The 14,719-nt window shown below is 39.9% G+C and overlaps 1 protein-coding gene across 1 annotated transcript; it reads right to left on the bottom strand.

The window, feature by feature from the left end:
* Positions 1-480: 480 nt before the first annotated feature.
* LOC139910626 (lutropin-choriogonadotropic hormone receptor-like) lies at positions 481-12,351 on the bottom strand. The gene is made up of 11 exons (XM_071897987.2): positions 12,182-12,351; positions 11,690-11,761; positions 8,091-8,165; positions 7,717-7,791; positions 6,622-6,696; positions 6,250-6,327; positions 6,001-6,069; positions 5,454-5,528; positions 2,030-2,218; positions 1,758-1,814; positions 481-1,633 (listed from the first exon to the last, which is right to left on the bottom strand). Exons 1-11 carry the CDS (start codon positions 12,349-12,351, stop codon positions 481-483), a joined length of 2,088 nt encoding a protein of 695 aa, XP_071754088.2.
* Between the last annotated feature and the right edge of the window lie 2,368 nt (positions 12,352-14,719).

A 14,719-nucleotide genomic window follows, 5' to 3' on the forward strand; every position in this document is an offset into this window, starting at 1 on the left:
CACTATATGCTTCGAATAATGAATACAGTTACATTTATTGATCTTTACCAAAGGAAAATGTCTTTCCTTGGAACAACTCAGTCTCACACAATTGGTGTTTTGATCTAATTTGATTTCAATGACAAAAAACCATCCAAAAGCATATTATTTGCTTTTGGATGGTTACACATAATAACTGACTAGTTTTATCCCTTTCCTGGTTCAACCATCTGCTTTTTTGTACCACATTACTGTACAGAAAGGGAAGTCGTGGCCCCCAGTGTGACAGTTTCTTCAACGTGAGGTTTCATGGTCCTGACTGATGAAATTCTGGCCTTGTAAACTAAACTAGATCAAATCTGATCCGATGCCTCCCACAGACAAGACTGCAAATCTCTTCTTCTTGACCCAAGTGTCAAAGAAATATGAGTATTATATTTTTAGTAAGAGGACGGATGCTGCCGTCGAATTCATAATACAATTCTGCATTTATATTAAAGGTCATGTGGCTCCCTTGTTGAGAAAGCAACCCTGCATCTTAATGTGGTAGGCATAGAAACTAAGTGAGTTAGATTTGCTGGTGGAAATTTTGTTGTTGGTACAGGTGGTGTGCGCAGCCAGGCTGTGTGATCTGTAGAAGTCGGCCTTAGCGCTGCAACAGCCGCAGCGACTCAACAGCAGGCGCACATCCCTCCGGAAGGCCCGGGTGAAGATGGTGTACAAGAAAGGGTTGCACAGGGAGTTAATGGGATAAAAAAGGATGAGCAGGATCTTTGAGTGAGACACTGTTATGAGGGGCATACGCAGGGCTGCTGAGATGGCAAAGAAGGAGATTGGTGCCATGCACAGGAAGTCGGTGAAAATGAGCACAGCCATGCGCTTGGCGATCTTGGTGTCTCCGTGGCGTGTGGCAAGGTCTGGGTTGTGGACACTTAAATAAATGCATATGTAACAGTAGCAGACCACCAGGAAAGCAACCACATTGAGAATCAGCACAGCCACCACGTAAACCTGGGCGCTCAGTGTCTCGATGTCCATGGGCAGACAAATGCTCACTTTGCTGTAACTGCTGACCCCCACCAGAGGGAGTAGGGCAACCAGCAGAGAAAAGCCCCAGCCTGCCCCCATCATGGCTGTCACATGCCGCATCCGCAGCCTCTTGTTTAAATGCATGGCATTGGTGATGGTGTGCCAGCGTTCGAGGCTAATCACAGTCAGTGTGTATACAGAGAGTTCGCTGGCAAACACTGTCAAAAACCCTGCTATGCCACATCCTGTGCCTGTCTGCCAGTCAGTGGCGTGGTTGTAGTACTCCTGGTGAGAGTGGAAGTCCATGAAGGCAATGAGCATCAGGTAGAGCCCCATGCACAGGTCAGCCAAGGCTAGGTTACACATTAGAAATCGGGAAATGGTTAGCTTGTGGTGGCTAATGAGCAGGATAACCAGCACAGCCAGGTTACCGCTCACAGCAAAAACTGTAATTATCCAGGTGAGAGAACGCAGGAAAGAATAGCCCAGCAGGTCCTCACAAGGGTTGAAAGCATCCGGCGTAGGCGTGCACTTTATGAAGGGGCTGTTAACACAATCCGACTCCAGGTCTGGATACTGGAAGTTGATGTCGTTAATACCATGCACACCATCCTCCGTGGGTTCTCTAAAGAATACATAGAAGTTAACATGATCATAACAATCCCTAGAAGACGGCACAAGAATGCAAAGGAACTGATCAAGAAAAACTATCTGCATAAGTGTATTTGGGTAATGAAATGATAACTTACATAATGTCTGTTTCACTGACATCGCACAGCTTTGTGAAGTTCTTAAAGGCATTTTCCCTTCAAATGTAAAAGAGGGAGGCAAACAGGTTAGAACTTGGAAGAATATATTTAATCTAATTAAATATAAAGAAAATTCATTGTTTTCTCGCTTTCGCATATCAAATTCACTGGGTTCACAACAGCTTTTCATGTGAAAAGCTGTTGTTTTCTTTATTCGCTGGAGAGCAGTTTTATTCCTCAGGTGTAGCCGTGAATGGATTTGTTACATGTACCTTTGTTTCCGACGCCACGTGTGGAAGGCACAGCAGTGGCTGGGGTAGGTGAGCTCAGCCTCCAGCAGCTCAGCCAGGCTTTCCAGAGGGGGGAGGCTCTTCAGAGCATAGGCTGAGCCCGCTTTCAGAAACCTCACCTGCCTCAGCCCTTTAGGGGGGAGGGAAGTTAAAGCTGTGGAGGAAACATCCCTGCATCACACACACACACACACACACACACACATACACAAAGAATGTAGACAGGCATTTCAGTTAAAGACATGAAAGCAACTACCAAAGTAAATGAAAAGCAGTGTTTTAACAGGACATTGGACAGCTGCAGTCCACCTTGTCATAGATTTTACATGTATTTTAAACTCTGTTGGGAGGTTATAAAACCATTCTTCCCCACAAAAGGCCATCATTTGGTGTTTTGTTGATGGTGGTGAGAAATGCTGTTTCAGACTCCTCTACAGAATCTCCCATGAGTGTTTACTTGGGTTGAGGTCTAGTGGCTGAGACAGCATAGGCATATAATTAGGGGTCCAAGCACGTAGTGCTGGAACCCTATTGTATTTGCTGGAATTATTCTGCTTCTTTCTTTCTTTCTTTCTTTCTTTTCTCCGCTAAAAGTATCTGCAGCTCAGAAACCGTAAGTCCTACAGCAACCATATTTGGCAGGTGGGCTCCTACGGCCCACCACTACTCAGGCAAGGCAGCCCATGCACATTGGCCAGATGGTGGCACTATAACAAGCAACTTTACATTTTGGCCAATAACTTCTGAACCGTGTGTCGTAGACTGAAAATTGTGTGTTCCTAGATTCTTTGGAATGTGCCGAGTCCAACCCATATATCACTTTCAATGTCCACCATATTGCATTGTCCGCCATTTTGAATTATTTAAGAAACACTTTTTTCGCAACTCCTCCTAGGCTATTCATCCAATTCACATGAAACTTGGTGTGGAGAATCTTGGGACCATCCACTTTCAAAGTTGTATAAAGGTTATTGATAGGTCAAATGGTTTGGCTTTTATCGACCAATAAACTTTTAACGAAACACGCCATAACACTAAATTGGCCGTAACTCATTAACCATTCATCTAATCAAGCCAAAATTTGAAACACATGTTGAGAAGTGTTGCGTGAACACACCCACCAAAGCATTTTGAGCTGTACCACTAGTGGGTGCTACAAATGCAAAAAGTTCATATCTCATAATTGACTGCATAGATTTTTATTAAAGTTTTTACACATGTTCTAGGATGACGTCCAAGTCGATCCATGAAGTTTGGTCATTATTGATGAAAGTGGGTGTGGCTTATTGCATAATGACCAAATGTTCATTGGTATTAAAGTCACAACTTCAAAAATTCATTAAAAATCAGCCGTGTGTCCTAGAGAGCTGAAATTTTCAGGACATGTCGGCTGAAGTGAGATAAATCTTTCGTACACTGGTACCTACCCCCGATTCTGAAATCGCCCCCCTCTGTTTATAGCAAAAACTGACTGTGATCCCACAGTGTTGTCCTCCTAAACCGTATGTTACAGGAAAAAAACATGATTTTTGAAATCGCCATACCTTAATTAGTAAACAGCCCAAAAATTATAATGATATCTTGAAAACTGAGTGCACAGTAGATGGAAATGTGCAGCTGCAAATAGTTTGATAAATTGACAATGTGATATGTTCAAGATAGTTTGATCAATCTTCAAATCAATCATCAAACTAAATACAAATGATGTCTGGACTGTCAAGATAATGTCTGTAAAGCCATGTGTAAATTGATTAATGTGGCGCACTAGTATTCTTTCTGAGGCTTTCAATATGGTTTGGACTAGCACCTGTGACCTATCACTTTGTTTTGTTTCCCCACTGTGGCACACCAAGGTGGAAGTTGGCAGAGCGGTAAAGCTCAGCTCTTTGGACCACAAGGTTGTGACTTCAAGCCCCTGATGAACTCTGACCATTTTGAAGTTTCATAGAAAGTACATCAACACTAAGTCACACAGTGCAGAAAACTCAAAGCAGGTGTTTGACATCATCTGGCAAAATACCTGAATAGCATCACTGATTGGGGTGTGGCCAGACCTTTCAACCCACAGAGAGCAGTGCAGCAGCAGTTTTCTGGCCCATGTGACTTACTATTGTTTTATTCGTTAATGGAGAGCACTACAATGTTCTATAAAGTGATTAGCACTGTCAGTCTGTCAATCATAGGCTGCAGTATCACACTACTTCTCCCTTTAGTTAGTTTCTCCTCACTAAACCTATAACAGGCCTTTGGCTCAGTAGGTAAAGCATCAGCCTTTCATGTGGAAGGTTGTGGGTTCAAATCCAGACTTGTCCTTTCCAAAGTCATTAGTCATCAAGGACAAATAATAGAAAGTTTGGCCGTTGTGAACAACTCCAGCAATGTGGTTGCAATGAAAAGATTAACTTGACAGAAGTCACGGGCCAACAGAAAAGCCGGTGTTAGACTGCATCTACTGCAACATGTCAGTTTTTGTGTGTGTCTTTCTACCTTCTGTAATGTTTTGTCTATCTGTCAGTCTATCTATAGCCGCAGTCACCGCTTGCGGCTATATTTTACATTGTTTTCATATTCATCAAACCACTGAGTAACTCTGAACACATTATCAGTCATTGTAAAGAAATTGCTTGTATAACAATAGAAATGCGTCACGATAGAATAGAGGTTGTAATTACTGGCATTTACTTTGCTCACTAAGGAGCAAATGGATTTCAGCCCTAATAAGATACACATTCAGTTCACTTTGCTCCCTCATGTACTTGGATGTTTCCTTTATTTGGGCGATCACTTTGTAGCCTAATGTTTATCTGATTTAAAAATATCCTGAAGTACACACATACTGTACTAAGAAGACTTTTGGCTTTTCCAGTGTATCAGTGCATGTCACAAGCACTAGATAAAAGGAAATATATCGAGATTACTGGTTGCTTGCAATCAGAGACCTAGTGAACTCTATGCTCCACAGACTTGGGTATTTGCTTACTAATCAGTATTCAGCAGCCCTGCCTTGTTGGTTGTTGACACAGACAGGCTGTCTCATTTTGTCACCATTTCTACCCCACTGTTTATACAATAAAATGATAAACATTGTTATGAATATTAAATATCGCTTCACTGACCCACTTCAAATATGATGGCCTTAATACTGTTGGTTTTAACAACAAGACAGGGACCACGTATGAATTTCCTCTCACATATGTAATTTTGCCACAGTCGTAATTTGCTGCTGTTGGGTGTAAACCTTGTATCTCTAAAAAGTCAGCCTGTCAGGGACTGAGAAACAACTTAATTTCAGAAACATTTCAGCTCTGTAGTTAAATGAAGTTCTCACAGCAATGAATATTCCCTCTGTGGTGGCGGCAAACACCGAGCAAGAGTTACATGTCTATTTGAATTTCCGATCACTTACAGAGAACTTGGTCCTGAGGCTCCTTCAAATGCATCTTCTTGAATTTTACTGAGATATCTGTTGTCTCTCAAAATTCTATAAAGGAAACAATCACAGGTGAGCAATCAAGTAAAGGAAATTTACTGTATTTTTTGTGTAGTCATGTAATTTTTTTGTAGTTAACATACAATTAAAAAATGTGAGAGGACAGTGTGGGTATTGGCCCACACTGTCCAACAGCCTTTTTTCATACATTTCTTGTTTTCTCAACTTGACACTGAGGAAGATGAGCATTATTTTTGGACTCCGGGGTGTCAGGACATATCGTGTCTCCATCAACACACAGTAGTATGGTGCAGAGTAAGAAAACAACAGGACATCAAATCAGTGTTTTGTCTTACGTAACGTTTGTTTACTGGTACATTGTGTTTTTTGATTAAAGAAAACCTTCAAACTGAACAACAAACTCAATAGCAACAATCTGGGCCTGTTGAGGAGAGTGGCAGTTTGACTTTGATTCGGCTTAGTGTGGGGGAACTTGAAAAATCTTGATTATCAGTATACTTACAATGTGTTCAGCTTCGTTCCATTGAATGCATGAGATTTTATTTCCCTGAAACTGTTTCTAACCAGGTTCCTGCCAAGGATACATTGTCACACATCTTAGTTTGCTGTCAAAGGCACCTATCACCAAGTTCACAGGACTGAACATTCAACTATGTAAGCATAGTGAGACATACAAAAAAAACATGATGACATATTGTTGTTACCAGCTCAGATAAAGTGGTAACAAAAAGAATATGGCAGTTGTACTCACATGTCGATATACTCCTCTGTGACACCCTGGAAAGAGTTGGCAGGAATGGTGTCGATCCTCATGTTGTCTGCCATTTCTCTGTGCATGGAAGAGTTGACATTTACATAGACTGTAGAGCTAAATTATCAGTTATGCTCAAGACAAAATTATTGTTCTACAGACAAATGGGCAGTTTGATGAACTGTGACCCATTTGGAGAATTTAGGCTATGAGTTGGCGGCACCGTGGCATTGATAGATAAAGGTAATACCGGGCTTCGAATCAGCAGCCTGAGCTCCATTCAAAGGCATGTGGGACAAACACGACGGTGTGTGAGCACAGACGCACACTAGATCTATTTTAGAACCTGCAATTTTAAATGGGCTTACTTACAGGATGAAATTTGGTGCCAAGGAGGAGATAGTTGTGAAGTCTGGGAAGTGCATCATCCCGGTGTTACAGATGCTCCTACAAGGATAAGAGTTACAGAGAGACGGGCATAAGGAGATTAGCCAAATCTTCAAAGTGCTAACAAAATGTCAAAGAGTTGCAAATTCTGTCAGTCAGTAAGAGAATCCAGGTTTCAGGATACAGTACGGAAAAACAGTCCAGGCTTAATGTGGTTTATTACAGTGCATCACTGCCTGCTAGTGACCTTAGACACCTTGACACCTAGCTTGTGTCAATATTCATTCACATTTAACTTGCAGCAATGCAAGCTAGGATGCAAACTGTGATGGACAACATGAATGAAAAATGTCTCCAGCTTGACAACCCCATGACTAGGAGCACAGAGGAGCATAATAAGGTGTAGCTGGATAACTAAGCCGTGACAGGACCCCCTCGTCCCTGTACACCCCTCCCATTTCAGAACCAGGCAGCCGCCAAAAATTCTACTTAACAAGCATCTGTGTTCTCCAGTATCAAGACACAAGGACAAAGTATTTTCTGTAGAAACTAGCTAAATCAAAATTGTTGGAAAGTGAGGGCTGTCTGAGCAGCTGAAATATTCAAATGAGTGAAATACATTATGAGAGACTGGGACAGAAAGACCTTAACAATCTAATTTGCAGCTGAAATAGTTTCCACTGTGTCAACAGATGATTGAACAAGAAAATTACAGCAATTTTGCCCAATTAACAGAAATATTTTCACTTTCCCACTTCTGCTGTTTATAAGGCTATGCCCATTCGGTTAACTGGAAAGTTTAGATGTTTGTGGTTTTCTTTTATTTTCTTGTATCTAGGTTGTGTGGTGACACAGTTCCAGACTGGGGCTATTTCACTGAAACTTTAAATGTGATTTTGCTTTTCAGAGTCAATGTTCACATACAGAAAAGTAGGAGGGCTCATTTTAGATGAGTATTTATACTGAGAAATGCAGTAAAAGTCCATACAGACGAGTGATTGCAATAATAACAAAACTGTGAAAAGACTGCTATTGATACTGCTTGGTGATGATGAATGTAAAAGTGAGTCATAGTCTTACAAGTATTCAAGTTTGGGCAGGTCAGTGAAGGCTCCTTTTTCAATAAATCTCAGACTGTTGATATTCTGTACTGAGCTACAGGAAAAAAAAGAATGAGGAAAATATTAGTAATTATAATATTGTGAGGAGATTTCAACAAATAAGAAGAGCAAAAACATCAATAGTACAGCCGCTCTCAAAGTCAGGGATTAAATACGCAGTTTTGTAATTTGAGAGAACTTAATCCTATCAAGCTAACATGAAATGCAAACCAAATAACAACTGTTCAAATTAATCGGCCATCAAAGCCTCCATTAAATTCTTCCGTCATCTGATTTGAATGCGACTCGTGTGATGTGTTAGTGATTTTTGGTGGAAGCTGTAGTGTCACTTACATTTGAGCCAGGCTGTGGAGAGAGAGGAACGCGTGTCTTTGTATCACTGTGATGCAGTCGCTTTGGGAAATTTCACTGCGGCATAAAGAAAACGCTCCACATCAGTCAACAAATTAACAAGTGACTGTAAACAAAATGAGTAAAAACGCTTTAAATTTGTGAGAAGTCTCAGACTGAAGCTCTCAAGCTAAAGCCAGTGAATGTGTTTAATATTTTGAAGTATGGGTTTACAAAAATATCAAGAGCAACAAGAGTGCCTGTTTTGTATTTGTTCCTTACTTACTTTAATGTAGTTTCTTTTAAAAAAAATAGGACAGAGTTGATTGATACTGGGATACAATGCATGAGGGAAATATTAAAATGCCCCTACCGACAATTCATACTTCTAGGCCACTACACACACACACTCACACACACACACACAAACACTCACACACACGCACCTCACCTCACCTCATGTGTTTGGAAGAGCTTAGAACATAGATCATGGATGCATCTGGGCCAAGAAGACTAAGTGCAAATGTTTAAAAGGAGGACACAACAAAGACCTTTAGAGACAAACACAGTCAACAAGACTCCTTGATCTGTCCTTGACTATGTTTTCTGATGGAGGCGTTGCTATCTTCCGCTCTGAGCCAAGCTGTCACTCCCCTTTTCTTGTAATTATCGTTGTTGTTTATGGACACCCACTCTACTGTAATCAACTAACACTTTTCTTAGATTATCATCATTCTGATTACAACTTAAACCAGGGGACAATTAAACAACTCCATCTGTATTGCTTATATTTTCTTTTATCCCCTCCTCTGATTGCATTATGTATAGTATCATAATTACCACTTGCAGCCCATAAAAAAGCTATTTCAGTTTATCATCTGGAAGAGGCTGCGCCACGATTTCCAGTTTGCGTCATCAAAGACAAAGCATTCGAGGCTCTTCGTGTCACTCTACCTCCACACACCGTGACACAGGTTAGATGCAGCAGGGCAAACAGATCAGAACGCAGCCTATGCAGCTTTCATGTTCTCTGGAAGGTTTCGTATACCAAGAGGTGAAACATTTTGATGTAAATCCAAATTCGGTTGCATGTGATTCAAAGCAGTGTAATGAGCAGTTGGCTGTGGCTGGAAATGGAACAGGATCACAACACAGCTTTAAGAAAAACTTCTCATTAAAGCTAGAGTGTGTTTTGTTGCTTAAAACTATTTTGTCAACGATGAGAAAATGTAAATCACCCACTGTATTTGAATATAATTAACCTATCACATGTAGGTATATGAGACTGATAAGGCTTGCCCCTGAGGGGCAGAACAAAGTCAAACACACTCAACACACACCAACTGAACCAACTGATTCTACCATAGGCTAACATCATTTCAACTAATACTGTAACTGATACATCTATTAAATGGTGAAACCCATTTAATTTAAGAATACAGATCACTCAGTGTTTCTAAACATGAACAACTATCCCAAAGTGAACAAGTACAGATTCTGCACAGTCCCAAGGTGCATTTGTGGCAGTGAAGGCATGGATATGTAATTAATTAACAATTAATTACCACCACCAACAAAGTCTGTTTGTCTGTTAGCAAGATAAGATATCTCAAAAAGTTACTGATGGATTTGGCTGAATTTTGGTGGACAGATAGCCGTTGGCCCAAGCATCAGTTGATCAGATTTTGTCGGTGATCTGGGATTTCCGCCATTAGACGATTTTCATTTTTTAATTAGAACTATAATCCTGCTTTCAAGTATTTGGAAACTCAGTAGCATTTAGCTGTAATCCCAAACAAAATGCCTGTTGACACAAGCATGTGGATGAAGCTTTTTGATAGAAAGTGAATTGAGTCTATGCTTGCATCTGCATGTAGTGTAGTTATCACGGTGTTATGGACAGTAAACTCCAGGGCAAGACACCGGTGTCAAAGTGAAATCTAATTACATTATGAAGTAATGACTGATATACAAATGTTCACCTCTTCCACTGCTTGTAATTACTGTAAACTGCTCACTGTAAAATCATCTGGTAAATGCCTATGTGTTTATTGTAATAGTCGGGTCTTTATTAGTCAGAGTTCATTGGGGTATAACTGTTCAATGTTCACACGGAGAAGTCATTTGAGAATAAGTGCAATGATCCTGCATAAATGCCCTGTAATAGCCCACTGTGATTAACACAGCATCTGAGTCCGCAGTGCTCATCCAGTCAGGAAAAACAATATATTCTCAAGGTTTTTGAATGCCGTGTGATAAAGAATACATACTAGTGAATACATATCCTTAAAACTGACTACTTTCACAGACTATTTGCCTCCACATGTACAAGAAAGATGAGTCTTTCAAAATAATTAAATAACTTCATTGAAGATGGTAAAATGTTGACTAAAATGTTTTTTTTTCGAAGGTTATTATTGCTCTTCTCATGTCACATAGTTTATACCATTATAGGGACAATTAATAGACATTCAAAAAATTTTCAAATGATGTAAAACATTGAAAGCCATCTTTTATATAGCTTTTCAAAGGATATTTAGTAACAAAAGTCCCTGACTGCCAAAATAATAGCACAGGATTCTCTACATATTAGAATTACTTAAGATTGATTTGAAATCGTGTTTTTGAATATATAGAGTATAATTTGGCACATGTGTACAAAAAGAAGTTCCAAAAACAATCAAATATGTTATGCTTGTGCTGTGGCTTCCACAATGATGGGCTATGGTGCTATTCAGTGTTTTCTTCAGAACATAAATATAGTTTTCATGCTTCTTTCATGATAGATATACTGTACATATTCTGTATGTATTGCTTATAGGAGGTGTTACATCCTCCCACATATCAGGGCACAGGCTACTATACATGGTTTTATTCAACACCTTATGTAAGTGTTACAGTTTTCAGAGTTCTAATACACAGTGAAGGATATACTATGATACTACTGCTGTGTGCACATGGCCAATAGGTGGCGCTACAAGGCTTCCACAATGAATGGCTACAAGCATATTTGAATGTTTAGAATAAGTGAATTTGCATTTATACCAAACTTCTTGATTCTCTTCAATACTATACATCTTTTGTACAAATGGTTTGTTCGCACCATATTGACCCAAAGCACATCATTCATTTCTGTAACAATGAAATTTAGCTAAAATAAACTAAACTAAACCCATTCAATTGCCCTTCCTTTCTGGCATTCAAGGTAAAGTCATGGAGTTAATAAAGTGTTTTCCTGTAATTGTTGATATTCACAGTTCATTTTGGGTCATATTGACCCTAAGTGAATAGGAGGGGAAAACTTGAAATTTGATAAATACATCTGATAAAACAAATATTTTTAGCCCAAATTTGAATCTAGTCTACATCCTCTCTTGCTGAATCCTGCTTGTATATTTCATAAAAAGTCACCTACAGTAGGCTATAAATATCCCATTTAACTCATCCCATTTGAAAGATGCCTGCTTTCATTTTTCCTTTTGGACGCTATTTAACCATTTATCCATAAGATTTTAGAGTGAAATGTCCTTTAAGTCGATGTAAATTCGCCTATATGTTTCTTACCCCAAACTCCAATAAATAAATAGGCACAAGGAACTTACATTATTGTAATGTTGATCAGCTCTTTGAAGGCATGACTGGGAACTTCTCTCAAGGGCAGATGGGTGAGTCTTCTGGAAGATTCACAGATGAATCGTAAGTTAACTCCGGGGATACAATTTATACATTTCAGCTCATGGGAATAGGCTACAGGCCTGAGCCGACCAAAAGTTTCTTCAGTGCATCCCTCATGAAAAAGCAATCATACAGAAAGTTTTACCAGAGTAAAATATCACAGAAAAACTATAAGTCCCTATAGGAATATTATAGTGAAACCACAGGAGATTTAAAAAAAATACAACAAATTAGGCTACGGTAAGGTCAATATTAACCCACTACCACAGACACACTATAAGTCCCTATAGGAATATTACAGTGACAACATGAGAGAAAAAACAGCATAGATAAAGCATTGTCACTACTGAGTATCACAAACACTATAAATCCATACAGGAAGATTATAGGAATATTCTAGTGAAACTTGGGATACTTACAGTCGAGTCACGGAGGGTGCCGGTGCCCGGGAGTCCAGCTGAGTGTCTCTGGTGCAGTGAAATGAGTCCACACTGCACCGGCAGATGGCCGGACAGGTATAAGCCCAGCAGGAGCGCAGAGTCAGGATACCGGACAGCGCAACCAGGAGCCATACCGCCCGGGGAGCCATGTGTGACCGGGCCACTCTCACAAAAAAAAAAAACTCTGCTGAATCTCCTCTGTACAAAGGTGAAGATGAAATAGTCTGGAAAATGGAGCTGGATATTGTGTCTTTACTTGTCAGGGCCAGAAGCAAGAGGCTGAATAATCGGCGGGTCTTTTCACCTGCGCTTTCAGTGAGCTTCCTGATCCGCCGCTGCCTGCGCGTGCTCCCGTCAGGACGAGGTCAGCAAGTCTGAGCGACCCAACAAAGTGGAGAACAGGCGGATTTTTCTTTGTCACCGAGATGTGACGTTTAAAGGGGGGTGGAGAGCACGGAAGCCATGCCAACGACTGATGGTTAAAGTGATGTGTTCAAGTGATGCTGTCATACTTTTTTCTGTAATAGCCTACATCAATTTAAACGTCATTTACATGCCCTGATGCACAGTTTCTCCTAGTCATTCTTTATTGTTCATTATTATTCTTCATTATTTGAATGCACCCACAAGTGATATTTACAACCAATAAATTTGGAAGTAGGAGCTTACAAGGAGCACATGAAGGCAGCATACTTACAACAAGGTTACCCTCATATTATGTTAAAATTAACAAACGTCCTTTATGTTTGGGGTCACCTTGACCCCAGCAATTTAAACCTACAAAAAATTGTAGCTGAAAGTGTTACCCAAGTTTACACTTCAGAACATCAGCAAGTAACACATAGCAGTTAGTCAATAATGAAAAAAAACAAAAAAACAATTAAAAGTAAATTAGTCACCAAAATAGTTTTTCAAAGAGCTGTGACAGGACCTCTGGCAGAAAATCTTCAGGTGAGATAAAACTCAAAGAGAAATGGTGTGTGTGCGCATCTTATGTTATGGGTCCTAAAGCATGGGAACGTTTTTTAAAGATAAAAAAAATTGGATGGGAAAGTTCCCTTAGTATCAGCCAAAACAAAGAGAAATAAAATATGTGCAAAACTTTTAGATTTTCTCTGCTTTTATAAGGCTTTTGTGTTTGGGGTCAAAATGACCCACCATCCAACACCATATCATGTTAAATTTGATGTTTACCAGTTTTCCTCATGAAATTAGGAAAAGTCATCAAGTATCAAGCTGAAAAAATAATGTTAATCATGCTTTTAGAGACATTAAATGTTGAATGGGGTCAAATTGACCCCAAACATAATAGGAGGGTTAAGCAGTCCAGAGAGGACCAACATCATACAGTCTTCTTACTACACATGTTGAAAACGAGCAACAAAAACTACATCTATTCCAAAGGCTCAGTCATGAAATGTAGCCCAAAAAAGTGGCAGCCCCGTCACCGCAGAAATAAAGCATGAGGGTGGAGAAATTGATAACTGGAGCACCGACAGTTGGCTATTCATCTGTGAGATTTAGTGTACTATATGCAGGTTGAAGCTGCACTTTTATTTATCTTTGCTGGTAGCCTACACACTGCAGCAAAACAGACTTGTATTTTGACTTATGAATCTGAATGTTCATTCAGTTGGGGGAAAACTAGATAACTGGGACTTTAAAAGATAAGGGTATGGATGTATTTCTTTGTATGAGGCAGTTCATTGATTGTTATGCAATCCAGCCTGCAAATGTAGCAATGTAAAGGATTATTTCAGAGGGTTATTTCACAGCGGTCCTGTATAGCTTGGTGATAGATAGATCGATAGATAGACAGATAGATAGATAGATAGAGCAGTCACACTACACATAACATGTTTATGGATTTTGATTCCCATTGCAGCCATCCATATAACCTCATATGTTAGAGATAATATACTTCCTATGAATCAGTCCTCAAGTAGTATTTACAAGTAATCCGTTGTGTTTATTTCAGCCTGATTGGAGTACCAGATGGGAAACAATTAATTTAGCTTCAGGTATGTTTTCAATCACAGATGTCAATCACAATTTACTGAATCAACTTCCCTGTGATAGTCTGAAGTCCCTGGTTCTCATTGTATTGTCCCATGCAAGCACGCCCCACCCATTTGGTACCCCGAGCAGATTGAAACAAATGCGAGGAATTGTTGGCAAATTGCTATTCAACCTGAGTGCATGCCAGGGTCCTGTTTTTGTCATTATTTAGGGTGCAAGAGGGATTTCCAGAGACTTAATACTATTGCCTGCAGTGTTTTCTTGAGTCCTCTCAATTTGGCATCAGTCTGTTGGCCATCTGTTAGCAGTAATATCCCCAAGATATAGCTCTCATTCAGTGGCTGCCTGCATCTACAGTGTAGTGTACAGTCATTTAATGAATACACAGGGTGTGATGTAACTGTCCCCTTGTGCTATTTTGGGAGAGAACCTGTATAGAAACCTGCCTTGGATGTTAGAGGAAAGAGCAGATATGTGATTGGGGTTATCAAGTGAGCA

Source organism: Centroberyx gerrardi, chromosome 15, assembly GCF_048128805.1.
Source record: "Centroberyx gerrardi isolate f3 chromosome 15, fCenGer3.hap1.cur.20231027, whole genome shotgun sequence".
Classification (NCBI taxonomy): Eukaryota; Metazoa; Chordata; class Actinopteri; order Beryciformes; family Berycidae; genus Centroberyx; species Centroberyx gerrardi.

Bases quoted from the DNA above. Each gene is read 5' to 3' on its own strand.
- LOC139910626 (XM_071897987.2), bottom strand. From the start codon at position 12,351: ATGGCTCCCCGGGCGGTATGGCTCCTGGTTGCGCTGTCCGGTATCCTG. The intron at 11,762-12,181 runs GTAAGTATCCCA...TGAATCTTCCAG, and splicing joins GCACCCTCCGTGACTCGACT to AAGACTCACCCATCTGCCCT. The intron at 6,328-6,621 runs GTAAGTAAGCCC...TTCCATGCACAG, and splicing joins TTGGCACCAAATTTCATCCT to AGAAATGGCAGACAACATGA.